The following is a 17,888-nucleotide window of genomic DNA, read 5'->3' on the forward strand; positions in this document are numbered from 1 at the left end:
GTTCTAAAGTTTTCAAATGTTTTGTTAATTCACTAGTGTGGGATTTTTCCAGCTTCTTTATGTAGGTATTCATTGCTATGAGCTTTCCTCTTAACACTGCTTTCATTGTGTCCCATAAATTTGGGTATGTTGTATGGTCATTTCCATTGAATTTTAGGAAGTCTTTAATTGTTCCCTTTACTTCTTCCTTGACCCATTGATGATTCAAGTGAGCACTGTTTAATTTCCTTTGTTTGTGGGCTTTCTGGAATTAGTATTGCTGTTGACTTCTACTTTTAAACCATGGTGATCTGATAAGATACATTGGGTTATTCCAATTTTTTTGTATTTGTTGAGGTTTGTTTTGTTACCAAGTATGTGATCAATTATTGAGAAGGTTCCATGAGGTGCTGAGAAGAAGACAGATTCTTTTCTGTTTGGACAGAATATTCTATAGATGTCTGTTAAGTCCATTTTAGTCATGACATCTGTTACTTCTCTTATTTCTCTGTTTATTTTTTGTCTAACTGACCTGTCCAGTGGTGGGAGGGAAGTGTTGAAGTTTTTCACTATTAGTGTGTAGGGTTTAATGAATGGTTTAAGCTTTAGAAGTGTTCCTTTTACATATGAGGGTGCCCTTGTATTTTGGGTATAGATATTCAGTATTGAGATTTCCTCTTGATGGATTTTTCCTGTGACTAATATGAAATGACCGTCCTTGTCTCTTTTGATTTATTTTAGCTTGAGGTATATTTTGTTAGATATTAGGATAGCTACACCTGCTTGTTTCTTATGTCCATTTGATTGGAATATGTTTTCCCAACCTTTTGCTTGGAGACAATGTCTGTCTTTGTGGTTGAGATGTGTTTCTTGTATGAAGAAAAAGGATGAATTCTTTCTTCATATCCAATTTGTTAGCCTATGCCTTTTTATAGGTGAGTTGAGTCTTTTTATATTAAGGGATATTAATGACCGGTGATTGTTATCTCCTGTTAATTTTAGTGTTAATTTGTGTGTTTTTCCCTTCTTTGTGATTTACTCCTTTGAGACCATCAATTGTTGGTGTAGCCAACTTCCTTGGGTTGGAGTTTTCCTTCTAGTACTTTGTGTAGGGCTGGGTTTGCGGCTAGTTATTGGTGAAATCTGGCTTTGTCATGGAATATCTTATTTTGTCCTTCTATGGTAATTGAAAGTTTTGCTGGGTATAGTAGTCTGGGCTGACATATGTGGTCTCTTAATGTCTGCATAACACTGGACCATAACCTTCTGACTTTCATTGTCTCCAATGAGAAGTCAGGTGTAATTCTGATAGGTTTACATTTATATGTTACTTGGCCTTTTTCCTTTGTGGCTCTTAATATTCTGTCTTTACTCTGGATACTTAGTGTTTTGATTATTATGTGATAAGGGGACTTTTTTAGATCCAGTTTATTTGGTGTTCTTTAAGCTTCTTGTATCTTCATAGGCATATCTTTCTTTAAGTTGGGAAAGTTTTCTTCTATAATTTTGTTAAATATATTTTCTGTGATTTTTGAGTTGAATTTCTCCTGCTTCTATACCTATTATTCTTAGATTTTGCCTTTTCATGGTGTCCCATATTTCCTGGATATTTTGGTTTAAGCTTTTGTTAGACTTAATGTTCTCTTTAATTTGTGAGTCTATTTCCTTTGCTATATCTTCAGTGCTTGAGATTCTCTCTTCCATCTTTTGTATTCGGCTGTTCATGCTTGTGTTTGTGGTTCCTGATTGTTTTCTCAAGATTTCTGTTTCTATAATTCCCATGGCTTGTGTTTTCTTAATTGTCTCTATTTCAGTTTTCAAGTCTTGAATAGTTTCTTTCATGTATTTGATTGGTTTTTCTTGGTTTTCTTTAAGGGATTTGTTGATGTCTTCCAATTTTTTGTTTGTCTTTTCCTTCATTCCTTTGAGAGAATTTCTCATTTCCTCTGTAAGAGTTTTGAACATTCACCTGAAGTTATATTTTAGGTCATTTTCTTCCACTTCACCTATATTTGGTTGTTCAAGTCTTGCTGTACTAGGATCTTTAGGTTTTACTGGTGTTGTTGTACTCTTTCTAGTGTTGCATGTGTTCTTACCTTTTCTACTCTATTTTTCCTCTAATAGATATGGTTGGACCTGTCTCCGATTCTGTTGATTAATATTCTAGGTACCAGTGAATCCAAAGCTCAGATGATTGTTCCTCATAGTACAGTCAGTGTCACAGTTCTAGTTACCCTGTTGGTTACTCCATGTTCCTGGAGATAGCTCAGTGCTCCTGGGCTTTGCTCCACTCCCTTGGAGTTTGCTGTCTCGGGCCTACTTTGGCCTAGGTTACAGGCTTTGACCTGTTTCTGCAAATCCTGGTCTGGATTCCCTCCTACAGAAGTCCCTGGCTTGAAGTTGGTCTTGCAAATGTCTCTGGCTCCAGTCTACTCCCTTAGAGTTCCCAGGCTTGTGTGCACCCAGAACTGCAGAGGACCTGGCTCAGGCTTACTTCCTCAGGGGTCCCAGACTCATGCTCAGACCCACAGAGGTTTCAGGTTCCTGCCTATTCCCTTTGATGTCCAAGACCAACGCCCAGATGCACAGAGGTCCTGAATCAGGCCTTTTCCCTCTCAGGTCCCAGACTCATGCCTGGCCCCACAGAGATCTCTGGTTCCTGCCTATTCCCTAGGAAGTCACAGATTCACGCCCAGGCTGGCAGATGTCCTGGTTCAGGACTAGTTCCTTGGAAGTTCTAGACTATGCCCAGACCCACAAGGGGTCCTGGCTTAGGTCTACGCCCTTGAAGGTCCCAAATTCATGTCCGAACCTTCAGCAGTCTCTGGCTTTGGCCTGTACTCATAAATTTCATTTAGCTGTCTTGCTCTTTGTTTCTCCTTTCAATTATAAAGAATTTTTAAACTTTTCTAAGAATTATTGGCTAAGAAATCACAAACTTACTTTGAATACTTCTCCAATCTTTTTTTTTTGCCATAATCTCTTTTTTTTCTGCATGTCTTTATTTGACCTTCCTGCTTCCTGATGGTCCCATATAGCTTTATTTACTGTTTTATTTGACATACTTGGAAGACATAAATCCTATTTCTATCCTTGTATGGATTAATGTTTTTCAGCTTTTGACAAGCTATACCCATATTTGATTACAAAAATATAGGGCAATAGCTCTGATTATAGCTCGATGTTAGAACACATTTATCAGGTTGAGGGTCATCCCTATCACCAGAAAGAAAAGGAAGAGAAAGTGGAGGAAGAGGGGGAAGAGGAGGAGATGGCAGCACACACACACACACACTCACACACACACTCACACACCAATTAAAGAAAGAAAGAAAAGTGGATTATACCAGACCTTGTAAGACTTCACACAATAGAGTAAGGTGTCTGAAGTTCATTCTATGTGTCTTCAGAGATTTTAGTTTAAAAATAAATCCATCTATGCCCACATTCCCAAAAATATGGATTATGGATGATTGCCTTTGTTTAGAATATTGGTTACAAGTTGTTATGGATAATGGTCAGTAGAAAAGCTAAACAAGGGAGATTCGATTCAGAGTTCCTGTTTTGAAAAGTGGGGAGGGTAGTGCCATGGGACAATGGTCTTTTATCCTGTCACTTGTATTATTTTTAATAAAATGCTGATTGGAGAGTAGCCAGGCAGGAAGTATAGGCAGGGAGGCAACCAGATAGGAAATAGAGGCAGGACAACGAGACTGCTGGTCTGAGGGAAGAGTGGTTTGCAGTTGTAACCCAGCTGCAGAAGAAGTAAGATGTGACTGCCTCACCAAATGAGGTACCGAGCCATGTGGCTAACATGGACAAGAATAATGGGCTAATATAAGTTATTAGAGTTAATAAGTCTGAGTTACTAGGCCAATAAGTTTAAAACTAATGTAAAAAAATAAGTCTATCATGTAAGTTCTATTTTTAAAATACCACACTTTGGCTGGGGTTATAGCTCAGTGATATAACAGTGGTCTAGCATGCATGAGGATCTGGATTCAATACATACACAAACACACACACACACACACAAACACACACACACAGAGAGAGAGAGAGAGAGAGAGAGAGAGAGAGAGAGAGAGAGAGAGAGAGAAATGCAGGTAAATTTTTTTTAATATCACACTGAATAAAAACCTCTCATATACCAGCAGAAGGAATATGATTCAATATATCTAAATGTAAAGGTCCTGAGGCTCCTCAAAAAAATAAATTAAGGTAGCTGCAATATGATCTGTCACTGTTCAGTATACATCCAACAGGAATGAGATCAACCTGTCAGAGATATCATTTACATTCCTATGCTAACTGAAGAACAAATCATAATATCCCAGAGATGAAAATGACTGGAGTAGCCATCAGCTAAAGAAATCCTAAAGACATTATAGTGTCTCTACAAAGGCATGAAATACTATTTAGCTATTACAATGAACAGGATCCTGTTGTTTACAACAACACGAACGAAAATAAAGACCAATATGTTAAGAGGAATAAACTAAATCCAGAAATACATATGTTCCATGATCTCTCTCACATATTGAACTCTGTCACTTTAATCCAGTAGGATGGAGATTGCCACAGGCTGGGGAGAGTAGCAAGGAGGTAGAAAGGACAGAGGTGGTTGACAATCAGGTACTATTAAGTTAGATAAAGGTAAAAAATCACAGTACTCTGCCACAGTAATGACTATAAATGGCAATAATGAATTCACTGAACATTTCAGAAAGTCATTGAGTAAAGGGTTTGGAATATGTTCACCACAGAACAGTCAAAGATGTTTGAAGGTATAAATATGTCTAGCCTGTTTTGAGCATGGTTCACTGCACACACATATCAAAACTAGCATGATATATAATGTTTGTGATTTGACGTAACAGTTTAAGATATTAATTTAAATTTTAAAATTCATTATGGGGGCAGGGTAATGGCTCATTGTATAAAGTCCCTGATGGAAAAGTATGAGGACCTGAGTTTGGTTTTCCAGCACCCAAGAAAATCCGGGAATGGTGATACATACCTGTTATACCAGTGGTGGGAAAGTAGAGGCAATGCGTACGTCTAGGTTTAGTGAGAAACATTTCCAAAATATAATCTGGAAGGCATTCAAGAAAACTCCCAGAGTCAATCTCTGGCCTCCACACATGCAAGCACACTACACACACACACACACACACACACACACACACACACACACGACTTAAGGGGAGGGGAATATCGCACTAACTAGTAAATATTTGAGAAATACAGCAAAAAGAAAATGAAAGCTGAGCAATCCTATAAACTACTGCTGTTACAGTTCCCCCATCCCCACTACCACTGCCAACTGTACAACTGCCTCATCTACACATGAAGGCCTGGTCTCATGGTGCCATCTGGTGGCCTTAATAAGAACTGCTTGATTCAGATACTCTGCAAAGACTTGTGCCCCCACCCAACCCGCAATCTCAATCCTAATCAAATGATTTCAAACCCAGTTTTTAAAACTATATTTAGTCATTTGTTTTATAAATGATAAAACAATAAGATTGTTCTTTCTTAAAATTTAAAGTCTGGAGCAGGCTGGGTGAGCTAGGTTGAAATTCTTTCTCAGTGCTAATAGATTTATGGGAAAATGAGGAGCAAGTCATTTAAAACCACTTACAAACTCTTCTAGGAAGTAAATGACGGGTGAATAAGATCATTTATGATGCACTTTACTGAATAGGTTGGAAGCCATGCTTCTGTTTATTATATTTTTAGCTCAGAATCTGGTTGCCATGTGAAATCATAACATCTGGAACAGTTGGTAAATGCTGAAAGAATTCTGCTTTGGGGGAGACTTTTTTTTAGTAATATGAAGGAAGGGACTTTGCTTCAAAGGGAACACTATTTATAACTTCAGTTGGCAATTATCGACGCTTGCTTTGGCTACCTGTCATGAAATGCCTGTTTCAAGATTCTGGTTGAATATAATGACTACTGCAAAGCAGCTCTTTTTATTTAAATATATGATGCCAAGGGCACCAATCCTTCTGAGGTTTTCCAATCGCAGTATAGTAGCTAATTGCAAAGTTATAAAGGAACTACTCTTCATCTATTGCTTCTTGTCCATCAGATCAAAAGATCTTAAAGGAAATTCTTGCTCACCCAACTTTATTCAGAAAACTTTGACACTTTAGAGAAGGGTGTTAAAATTCTTATTTCACTGGGCATAACTCTCTCCCACTGTTTCTGTTAGGCAGGGAATAAGCAGGGATTTTTTCTCCCGGATGTAATTAAGGTGGCCCTAACTTTGGGAATACTTTTGTATCCTCCCATAGCAAACTAAGGTCTGGAGATGCAAAGGTGAAATTCCTCTTTCTGGGAAAATGAATTGCAATGTGGTTTTCGGTATTGTAGTGGGTCCTAATGAGACAGGTCCCTATGCCTCATAAGGACTTTATCTCACTAGCCCTGCCATGTTTTGTACTAGCGTAAAGTGTCCAGTCTCATGGGCCTACTCTACATGAGGTGAGTGAGGGGTCACAACCCCCTTCTTTGCTGAGAGTTGTCTCAGAATCTTTCACCACCAACAGCAGCAATTAGACCTAATTGATACCCTGGGTACCTGTTGAACCATGTGATGGAGGGAACAGGCGAAATGAATTACCCTTTTGTCTCTGGAAATGGATTCATTGGTTCTGTGTAGAGCTGCTATGTTACTGCTACTTGGACTGGACAAGGGAGATAGATTAAGGTGATAATATTCTTTGAGACTGTCAAACATGACCACTGAGGAAGGTCAGTTAGTCACATGGGCAAAGCAGAGTGATTATGAAAGCTATAGCTACTGCTGGCCTCTCTTCTTCACCCCTACATCACCTCACTCCCTCCTATCTCCCTTTCCCACATTTGGCTATCCCTTACAATATCATAAATTCAATCAAATCAAGTGTACTGTCAGCATTTTTATCTCCTTTGCCTCAGAGTACACACTGTTTATACTCAAATGATTTGCAACCCAGTCACCCAGCGGCTACAAAGGGGTGCGATTTGTCTTTGCTATCTCTGTAAAAATCCATCCCACCTACTTCACAAGAGATGAGAGAGTATCATGAAAATATGTTTTTAAAAGACTGGTGTGAACTATTATCTATGCATAATATTAATTCTGCTATGTACCTGTGTTTGTAATTCTAATATCTTTGTCATGTCTGCTTTAAGTTGATGTTGGGGGGGAAAACTCACAGAAATTGTCAGGGAATAGTTAATAGTCCTTTTCTCTGCTACAAGTAGACAGCAGATAACTTGGCATCACTTAGAAAAGAGCAGAAAGCAAAATGCTAACGTTCTACATTCTTATAAAACTCTTCCTTTTCACTCAAGTCAGATGCCAAAACTTTTCTGGAGGCTGAGATACAAAAGTAAGTGATGACTTCACAGCATCAGACAGTGCCTTGTATGTGCCTGTGAAGAGCAGTAAGCTTGAAACTAAACAAAAGCCATCTATGTTCTGGCTTACACAACTTAGAAAATATCTTTTATCTGAGGTTTTAAGCCTTCCTTTGGGAGAAGAGAAGCTAGAAATGGTTGACCTAGAAATAATTTAGCCTTGTGAGCTGACTGAGCTCAGATCTTAGCCAAAACCAAGAGAGGCCTTTTAGGACCATTTATAACTAGATCAATATGTCACCTGGTCCTGCCCTCACCTCACTCAAGTTTTTATTGAAATCGGAATGTTTGCCCAAAACAAAACTTCCAAAAGAAGGAATATTGCAGTTGGCAGTCTAAGGAAGGAATCTGTTTTCTTTATTTTCCCCTTCACATCCCAGGAGAGTCCATAGCAAGTTGATGAACTGTCATGTTGCACCTTTTGTATTCTCATCGACTAGTACAACACATAACAGTAGGAAATACTCAGCCATGCCTTATCACAAAGGAATAGAGATCTAAGGAGATAGTTGAGTCAGTTAGGGTTTGCCTCACAAGCATAAGAAACTGGAATCTCTGTTCAATAACCCTATAAAACACTGGGCACGGCAATGCTTCACTTGTAATCCCAGTGCAGGGGAGGCTAGAATAGGTGGATCTTTGAGACTGTCCAACAAGCTAACCTCACCTAACTAGCAAATTCCAGGCCTGTAAGAGACCTTGCCTCAAAAACACAAAGTGCAAGGCTAGACTTGCACACATGAACACACATAGGAGGGAGGGAGCAGGTAAATGAAAGGTCCCTTCAAAATCAATAGAAATGCAGTTTTATAGAATTGAGTGTACTCCATTCAGCCAAAGGAATGAATGCTCTTCCCTGAAGTCCAAAAACAAAATACCTGAAGTGAAATAGAAAATGTATACTATTGACTGGAGAAACAACACACTTTCATTTACTCTGCTGACACACATTCATTGACTCTAGTTGGACCCCAGGCCCTGTCCTGGGACAAGGTTAAAAGACATTAGCTGCCTCAGTAAAAACTGAGAAAAGCTGGAATGGAAGAAACCAGAGCAAATAAAAGCAGGATGTTATGTGAAAGTGCTGTCCTTGCTATATCATAGGACTACAGGACGTGTGGGGGTGGTACATCTAAGTTTGGTCTTTGTAGCATGATTGGGGAATCATAGAGGCAAGGAGAAGGGTACCCTAGGTTCAAAGAAGATGCAGAAGATGAAAAGTGGACTGAGTGGAGGAGTCAGGGAGACTGAGAAAGAGGGAGATGATGAGTGGCAGTGGGTGAACAATGGAAAGGCAATGTTTAGTAGGAAAAAAAGAAGGAAGGAAAAGTAGAAGGACAGGAAGAGAAAAGTAAAGGAGGCTGAGAAAACCTGAATAGGGTGGTTATACCATGACCCCTGTTCCACCTAGAACACCAGGTTGGACCCAAACCAGCAGATAACTGCCACAAAGAGAATTAGATAGAAGGGTCACTTGGTCAGATTGTATGGGAAAACTATTTACCCATTCTGGTGTTAAAACACACTTCTTGTTCCCTATTCCTTCTTCACAGGCCCTTCGGGAAGCTTCAAATGCACACTACAGAGAGATGCTATGGTTTGAAGAAATGCAAACAATGGAAAACAAAACTTTGGTTAGATAAGAGGGACAAGTTCAAAGGGTTTATTGCTGGGGCTGGGGTATGACTCAGTTGGTAGAGTGCTTACGTAGCATTAAAAAGTCCTGGGTCAACAACACCATATAAATTTGGGCATGGTGGTACATGTATGTACTTCCAGCCCTCAGGAGAAGAAGACAGAGAATGACACATTCAGGTCACTTGGATACACAAAAAGTTCAAGGCAAGCTAGGCTACATTAAAGTCTGTCTTCCCCCAAACAAAAAAATATTATATTCAGGGGCTATAATCTATACTCTCTGATTTCGCACCATAAAAAAGACACTTGACACTTAAGACGGCCTCGAGTTTCTCACCACAACACTGATAGAATTCATGCCTAAAGATCTGTGCAAGAGGTACATTTCCTGTGTCAGAATATAACAAGAAATACCTTAATCTAGAGGAGGTTCTGCGAGCTCAGAGAAAGTATTAGCGTACAATATTTTAATTTTGCAAAGGTGCTGCTTGTGTTCTTTGTTCATTTTCTGTATCTGTGTAAGAAAGCAAAGGCAACAATAGTATTGTGGTTGAAAATGCATTTCAATAAAGCATTGCTTCATCCGCTCTTAGTGTTCTGATTTTAAGTGCAGTCAGTTTTATCTCACCTAAGCAGAGTAAGCTTGCAGCTCTCTTAGAAAGCTTGAGCTCAAAACCATACGCAATTGCACAGGAATCCAACTGTAGAGCAGCAACAATAAAGTGAACCCCACTTTCCGTGATGTTGAGGTGACACCTGCTCCCTGCCCCAGTCTTAGTTTTGCAGCTTTCAACTTCAGTGCCTTAGGCTTTGTGATCCATATCTGTGCATTATTTATTTTGCATTGGCATCCAGAACCCACGGGTTTAAACACATGGCCAGACAGATGGACATTACTATGTTAGTAGTCACTTTCCTTTAACAAAATGTACCTGAAATCTGAAATTTTCCCAGGTCTACCCTTGGGCACTTTAAACACTTAAAACCAAGTAGAGTTTTTTTTAAATCTGTTTTTGTTTTGTTTTATTTTAGGTTTAGTTTTAAAGTTTCTTGTCTCCCAATTTTGTACTGAAGTTAGCAAGTACTGTACTATGCAAGAATTCTATTTAATCTCCAAAGTAAAAAGTAGGCTTTTTTCAAGGTTTAGCTTTGGAATTTTTTATTGATTTTTATTGAGCTTTACATTTTTCTCTGCTCCCTTTCCTTCCTCTCTCCTCCCCTTCAACCCTCGCCCAAGGTCCCCATGCTCCCAATTTACTCAGGAGATCTTGTCTTTTTCTACTTCCAATTTAGATTTGATCCATGTAAATCTCTCTTTGAGTCTTCAGGTTCTCTGATATGGTGATTTGTAGGCTGGTTTTCTTTGTTTTAGGTTTAAAACCACTTATGAGTGAGTACATTTGATAATTATCTTTCTGAGTCTGGGTTACCTCATTCAAAATGAAGTTTTCTAGCTCCATCAATTTGCCTGCAAATTTCAAGATGCCATTTTTTTCTACTGTGTAGTACTCCATTTTGTAAATGTATCACATTTTCCTTATCCATTCTTCAGTTGAGAGGCATTTAGGTTGTTTCTAGGTTCTATATGACAAACAATGCTGCTATGAACATAGCTGAGCACATGCCCTTGTGGCACGGTTGAGCATCCTTTGGATATATACCCAAAGGTGGTGTTGCTCAGTCTTGAGGAAGGTTGTTTCCTAATTTTCTAAGAAATCACCATACTGACATCCAAAGGGGCTGTACCAGCTTACATTCCCACCAGCAAAGCAGAAGTATTCCATTTTCCCCACAACCTCTCCAGCATAAGTTGTCATCAGTGTTTTTGATCTTGGCCATTCTTACAGGTGTAAGAAGGAATCTCAGAGTTGTTTTGATTTGCATTTCTTGGATGACTAAGGATGTTAAGCATTTCTTTGTAAAAAGTAGTTTTTAAGAGTTATAAGCAGCTCAAATGTGACTTTTCACAATAAACTGGGTTTGAAACTGTTTTAAAATTAGACAGCAAAATTTTTACTACTTCTTAATTGATTCTAGCAAAGGCTTTATTCTACATTCTTACTCTCTCTTTCCTTTCACTAACCCAGAAGAATTAAATGTGTATTAGCAATGTTTATATTATGAATGTAAATACAAGAAGGTCAGAAAACATTTGAGTAAAGTCCTCACGCATATTTAACTCATCTACTCTGTGGTGTGAAAGCCCCACACTCACATGTTTTCCACATCTAGAGCTTAGTGAGAAATGCATGTGTCTCTGAGGATTCTCATTTACAAAGAGAACCTTCACTTTACCTTTACTGACATGAATCCCTAATCTAAATAAATTGAATTATTCATTATTTCCCATGTAACCTACCTGTAGAGAATAGTTTAATCTTTCCTCTTGTATTTTTTATTTACCTGTCATGGTGGGTTTCTTTTCCTCTTGAGACAGGGTCTCTCTACATAGCTCTGGGTATACTGAAACTCATTATATAGACCAAGTTGTCCTGGAACTCACAGAGATATGCCTGCTATGCCTGCTCTGGCACACAAGTGCTAGAACTGAAGGTATGTATCACCATACCTGTCCTTCTTGTATTGCTTGGTAATAGCTCTCAGGGCAGTCCAGTATACTTCAAAATGTACTTCCCTGCCCCGCCGCAAACTCGGTTTTTTTTAAAAAAAAAAAAATCCTTTTAACTTTATTCGAGGAGCTAGGAATGGTGACTGATGCCAATAATTTCTGCATGTAAGAGGCTGAAGCTAGAACATTGCCATTAGTCCAAGACTAACTTGAACAACAAAAGACCTTGTCTCAAAAAAAATAATTAATTAAAATTTACTACAAGAAATATACTATAGATGTTGGGAAGCAGCAATTCAAATCCCATTTGCATTTTCCCTTTATAATCAAGAAATGATTTTTTTTTTGAAGAATCTTCTTGTCAATGGAGACTTTGAATAAAACAGAAAAGAGGCACATAACACTAAGTATACAGCAGAATGCCTTCTCCAGTAGGAGAGAGTACCCCTTTCACATCTTTCTCCAGGAGAGATCAACTCCTTCTAGACTTTCCCAGCAGAAGACACCCTTTCATCCACAGTCCCCAAGAGACAGTAGCCTCTCCCAGCCTTCACCAACAGGAAACAATTCCATCATTCCAGGCATACCTGCCCATAGAGCTTGCCTTATCCGTGTTGCATCCTGGACAAAACAAGTCAGGCTCATATATGTAGTGGCACTTCGTTTATATTTTAATAAACAAAGTTTGCCTGAACATCAGAGAGTAAAACAGCACCACAAGTCAGCCTTATATACAGGGCAGTGGTAACACACACATTTAATCCCAGTAGTCACACTAGTTGCCATAGAAACTGGGAAGTGCACACTTTTAATCCCAGAACTAGAGAGAAGTATAAAACAGGAGGAGATAGCTCTCAGTCACAGTCTCATTCTGAGATGTTGGAGGCAGGATCACTATTTCGGACTGAGGTAGAGGTAAGAATCATTGGCTGACTGTTTTGCTTTTCTGACTTTCAGGTTGAACCCCTCTCTGAGATTTTATTGATCATGCTTCACATATTCCTAATACTCTCAATAATTTCTTGACAGTTAATCATAGCTGTCTGTATTGTTAGCAATCTTTTTTAAATTTTACAACATACTATTAATTTTTCATATTTCTTCAATGAATTAAAACAAGCTTCTACCACATACATTACCACAGCTCATCTAAATATAATTTAACATACTGCTTGAAACTTCCCAGTGTCTAGTGGTTCTTGCTGGTGACAGAACAATTTAGGCCAACATCCTAATACAGTTTCATCCTGTAGCCAGCTTCTGAGTCCTGAAGGGATTCTCCCATGGTAATAGCACTAATAGTTGAAGCATGTGTGTATGCTATTTTTATTGTTTTTAATTTTTGTAATGATCCACTGAAGATAGTAATTAACAACCACACTTATTAAGTCCGTTAAAACTACTTTTAAGTCCTTTTTATTGAAGACCAGATCAACTGCAGACTGAAATCTCTGAAAAGTCCCTTGGTGCCCAAGCTCAGGGGTACATAGATTTTCAAGACAAAACCCACTAAGATGCACCAAAGTTACGTAAGGGTTAGAGTAACCTTGGAACATTCATTCTTGACAAAGAATAGTAGTTACTTTAGACCTAACTTGCCAGTTATTTCCGTTAATCCATTTGGACAATGCCGTGGAAATCTTAAGTGTATTTTCTAGGCTGACAGAGTTGAGACCTCTCTAAGCAAACATAAAAAGTAACCAAAACAAGATGGCTTTATCTTAATCATTTCATTTTCATTATCCTCTTCTACTATGCTCAATATCCAAGCTCGACTTGTTGTTTTTGTTGTTGTTGTTCGTTTGTTTTTGAGAAATCATTATTTATATCAACATTCAACTTCTTTTTACTTTTTGGTTTGGATAAACCAAAGAACTTGGCCCAGAACAGTCCGCCAATCCCCGAGGTGGCGCTGAAGCACTCTCAGGGAAGTTGCTGGAAGCCGAGAGCCTCCTCTGTCGGACGAACTAGCGTCGGCGATTGCGTCATCGCGTTCCGGTGCGCGGCCGCCGCCCGCGTACATTTGAAATGGCTGGAGAACTGCGGGAGGGTGGTGCACTACTGGATCCTGAAGCCATGGTTCCAGCGAGCCCCGACCTGGCGGCCGAGGAGGATCCGGCGTCCCGGCAGGAAGGTGAGCACTTCAGCCCGCGTCGGAGGGCTGTGCTAGCCAGCGCCCACTTGCGACCTCCGAGTCGGGAGGTACTGTGGCCGGAGAGTTACAGGGAGTTGGAATCCACAAACGGAAAGGACACATGAAACTTTGGACTCACTTTATCTGTTGAGCCAAGATCTATCTTTTTTTTTTTATTTAATATATCTACGTCTACATTCTCCTTTTTGAAAAACAAGCTTGAACTCTGACGGAAGTATCTGTTCTTAACACTGAAGACAGATGGCTTGCCTGCAGTCCTCAGAGCTAAATTGAAGTAGAATCCAGTAATAGAAATAACCCAGTTTTTCTAGCCCCTAAGTTCTTTGTTCCTGGCCTTGGAGATCCTATTTCCAACTTAATTTTTATTTTTCCAATTTAGGTCCTTGCATATGCTAGAAAAGCACTCTACCACTGAGCTACATCCCCAGTTCCTGTTTTGTTTTGTTTCGAGGCAGGGTCTCTACATAGCCCTGGGTGACCTACAGGCCAGCCTCGAACTCGGAGTTCCACCAGCCTCTGCTTCCCAAGTACTGTTTAGGGTTAAAGGCCTACAACACTACATCTGACCCTGTTAATTTCTTTTTTTTTCGCCTCCCCCCGTTAATTTCTTAAAGCTAGTTTATATTAACGTGTTCAGTTATAATGTGTACTAGAATCATTCTGTTAAAGGGAGAAATCATAGGTGTGACTTAATTCTGCTACTAACCTGCTTTATGAACAGCTAAAGTTGTTTACATGCAGTTTGCCCCCTTAGATAACAACCAGTAGTTCTGATGTGAAAATGCAATAATATGAAGAGTCATCTTTAAAGCACAGTAAAGAACTAAATTTTTATATTGTATATGGAATATACAATACAAGCCAAGGGTGATGGTGCCTACCTGTGATTCCAGCACATTGATGTTAGGAACAGGAGTGACAGGAAAAGATCATCATTGAGAGATGTTTGCCAAAGGAGACTTAAAGAACAGCATAAAGACTAAAGTAGATCATAGTATTCTCACCATGTAATGAAGCTATGTGAGGTAATAAACAAGTCTACTTGTTTTAATTGTTTCTTAAAATATAAATATAAACACAAATGCCTTCAACAGACATTTCTTGAAAATATTTGAAATTATTGCATCAAGGACCAGTACTTGGCTGTTATTTACATTTAAGTTGTTTTTTTTGTGTGTCTATCCCATATGAGAAAAACATAGAAATAGTTTCTGAAACAGTTTCTTTAGTAGTTACTCAGGCACTCCTGTAGTAGCACTCAGTCCATATCACTGCTTTGCTCTTAAAGTGTGCAATTTAGATGTGCGTACAGTGATGTGAATGACAACTCCTGGAAAGAAGCTATGTGTGCAAAGGCATTTTAACTTGTATGTGTAAAAATTTATTTAAAGCATGTGTACAAAGGCTGATTGATTTTAGTGATATGGAGAAGTTGTGGACCCTAATTGTAGTTTATCTTGGGCTACTTTAAATAATAGTCACTCCTTGCCCACCTCTATGTCAGATCTAATATCCCATCATTAACAGATAAGTCAGACCTATCCTTTGACTAGCAGGTGCAGCTTTACAGCATTTTGAATGCATTAACTTAACAAACCCTAGTTTCTACCAATCAAAGGACTAAGAATGCTATCAGAATTTATCATTTACACTTGAGAGTTATATGCCTGCCTATAACTTGCCTCTTGTTTCCATCAATGTATTTGAAAATGTCTTGATTTATGACTTGTTGTTGTTGTTGTTCTGTTACTATAAAAAACTTAATGAAACTGCTTCCACACGGAATATAGAAACTGTGTTCCTGGGTATGCTGGCTAATTTTATGTTAACTTTATACAAACTAGAGTTATCCGAAAGGACTAAACCTCAATTGAGAAAATGCCTCCATAAGATCCATCTGTAGGTCATTTTCTTAATTAGTGATTGACAATGAGAGCCCAGTCATTTGTGGATGGTGCCATCCCTGCGCTGGTGGTCCTGGATTTCTAAGAAAGCAGACTGAGCAAGCCATGATGATCAAACCAGTAAGCAGTATCCCTCTATGGCCTCTGCATCAACTTCTACCTCCAAGTTTCTACCTTGCTTGAGATCCTACCCTCACTGCTTTTGATGATGAGTTGCTATAAGGAACTGTGAATGAAATAAACTCTTTCTTCTCCAAGTTGCTTTTGGTCATGCTATTTCATGACAACAATAATAACCTTAACTGAGACAGTACTTATATCTCACTCCAGAATAAACTCTCTTATCCCTTCCCAAGTGGTAATTGTGTTTCTGTGTTGATAGGACGGTTTTCATTTTTTTTCCCCCTTCAGCTGTCGGGTCATCCTGACTGTTTTATCCTGTACACAGGATTGTCATTTTCATAGGAATATAATATTGTTTATTTTCATAGGAAAATGATACTTTGTTTGATCTCATCTCTTTCTTTTAGGAAACAGTATTTAGCTTCTTCTGTGTAAGCTTTTAAATCTGTTTTTGAAGTTGAACTCAACATGACAGCCATAATATCTTCATTGGAAAACTTGTCTTTGAATGAAATTGACCAATTTCACTTGCTAATAGAAATCTAAAGTTCTGACTTTATTTTGAGGAGTGCTAGATCATGTGTGTACACATACATCATGTGCACATAAGCTTTCCCAATAATTCATGTATTCCATTTGTTTTTCATAAAGTGCATAGCAGAGATAAGATGTTCTTCCTATTAAGGTCAGTCATCATAGTGATGGTCTAGCAGGCCTTGATAGTCTTTGAACTTTAACTTATCCCCATGACTTTCCAAATTCTGAATAGTTAATCACACAGAATTAGTCAAATTCTCTGTGTTTGGGTTGATTTAGTGATGCTGTGTTTTTATCTCAGGTGGTTTTTAAGTGTCTTTTTTGTCTTCTGACAGTACAGCACTATAAATTACCAAGTTTTTTTCTGTAATATATGTAGTAATTCACTGTTGTTTACAATTTCTGGAAATCAAATGTGGAAAGCATGGCCCTGTTTCAAAAGATAAAAATGTTTCTGGACAGTTCTTCACTGCTTAAAATATGCAAATATTTCAGTATCTGTTTCTAAAACTTTTCTCTAACAATTTCATGTGTGAAAACAGCACATAACACAAAATAGTTATCTTGTTCATCAAATGGAGCTATGGCATTGATTCTTAACAGATTACAAAAGTTTGTGATGAGTAGGGTTTTCTTTTATTCAGTATAAAATGTTTCTTTGTAAATCTACAACCAACAATGTTGACTTTACAGTCTCAATAATCACATGATTTAGAAATTTGTCTTGTTCAGCTATGGAATTATGTTCTTTATAGAACATAAAAGCTGTGAATGGAGAACCATCTAAAGTGGAAAATCAGGAACAAGACATGGCTGCCTACTCTCTCTCCACATCTTTTAAATATAGTGTGTGTGTGCGCATGCACGAGAGAGAGAGAGAGAGAATGAGAGAGAGAGAGAGAGAGAGAGAGAGAGAGAGAGAGAACGAGAACAGACCTCAAAACCTGCCTCCAGTGACACACTTCATCCAACAGTGCCGTACCTCCTAATCCTTCCTAAATGGACCTCCGACTGTGAACCAAATGTTCAGATATATGAGTCTAGGGGGACCTTTCTCATTCAAACCACATTAAGAAATGACCTTTGGGTATACTTTAATCAATAATTCTGATGGCCTCACAGACAAGGAAATGGAAAGGAGAAAACAGATGTAGGAACTAAAGGAAGGCAAGGAAAGAACGCCTAGTAAAAGTTTCACATACCTTCTCTGATACCTCAGGAAAGCTCTCTGCTAGCCTTAAGAGCTACCATTGGCATTATTTATTTAGTAATCACTTTGCCTACAAAAAAATCTTTATTACATAGAATAGTCACACCAGCTCATGTCTAAGGTAGTTTGCATTTTCTGCTTCTTGCCATACACAGAGTCACTGGAATTAGAAATTTATCTAGTTGTAAATCAAGTAAACCTTATGCAACCTTAAGAATCTCATTCTGATTTTGAGGGACCACTGACAGACTCATAGAAAATAGAGGTCTCAGCATACCTTTTGAGAAGGAGTATAGGAATGTAGTTCCTTTTTTATTACTAGTTTTTTAGAAATTAATATAAGATTTTCTTGTGAATGTA

General features: G+C 38.5%; 1 protein-coding gene across 2 annotated transcripts in view; it reads left to right on the plus strand.

The window, feature by feature from the left end:
• The first annotated feature begins 13,580 nt into the window (after positions 1 to 13,580).
• Shcbp1 (SHC binding and spindle associated 1) overlaps positions 13,581 to 17,888 on the plus strand; it is a 28,492-nt gene continuing 24,184 nt past the window's right edge. The window contains exon 1 of one of the 2 annotated variants that reach the window (XM_048456154.2): positions 13,581 to 13,733. In XM_048456154.2, the coding sequence (XP_048312111.2) occupies positions 13,628 to 13,733 (106 nt within the window). In that variant the 5' untranslated portion in view covers positions 13,581 to 13,627. Of the gene's footprint in view, positions 13,734 to 14,637; positions 14,780 to 17,888 lie in introns of those variants that run through there. The other variant, XM_087900805.1, reaches the window with a different exon arrangement.

The sequence above is a fragment of the Myodes glareolus genome, chromosome 23 (assembly GCF_982192425.1).
Source record: "Myodes glareolus chromosome 23, mMyoGla1.1, whole genome shotgun sequence".
In the NCBI taxonomy this organism is placed as follows: Eukaryota; Metazoa; Chordata; class Mammalia; order Rodentia; family Cricetidae; genus Myodes; species Myodes glareolus.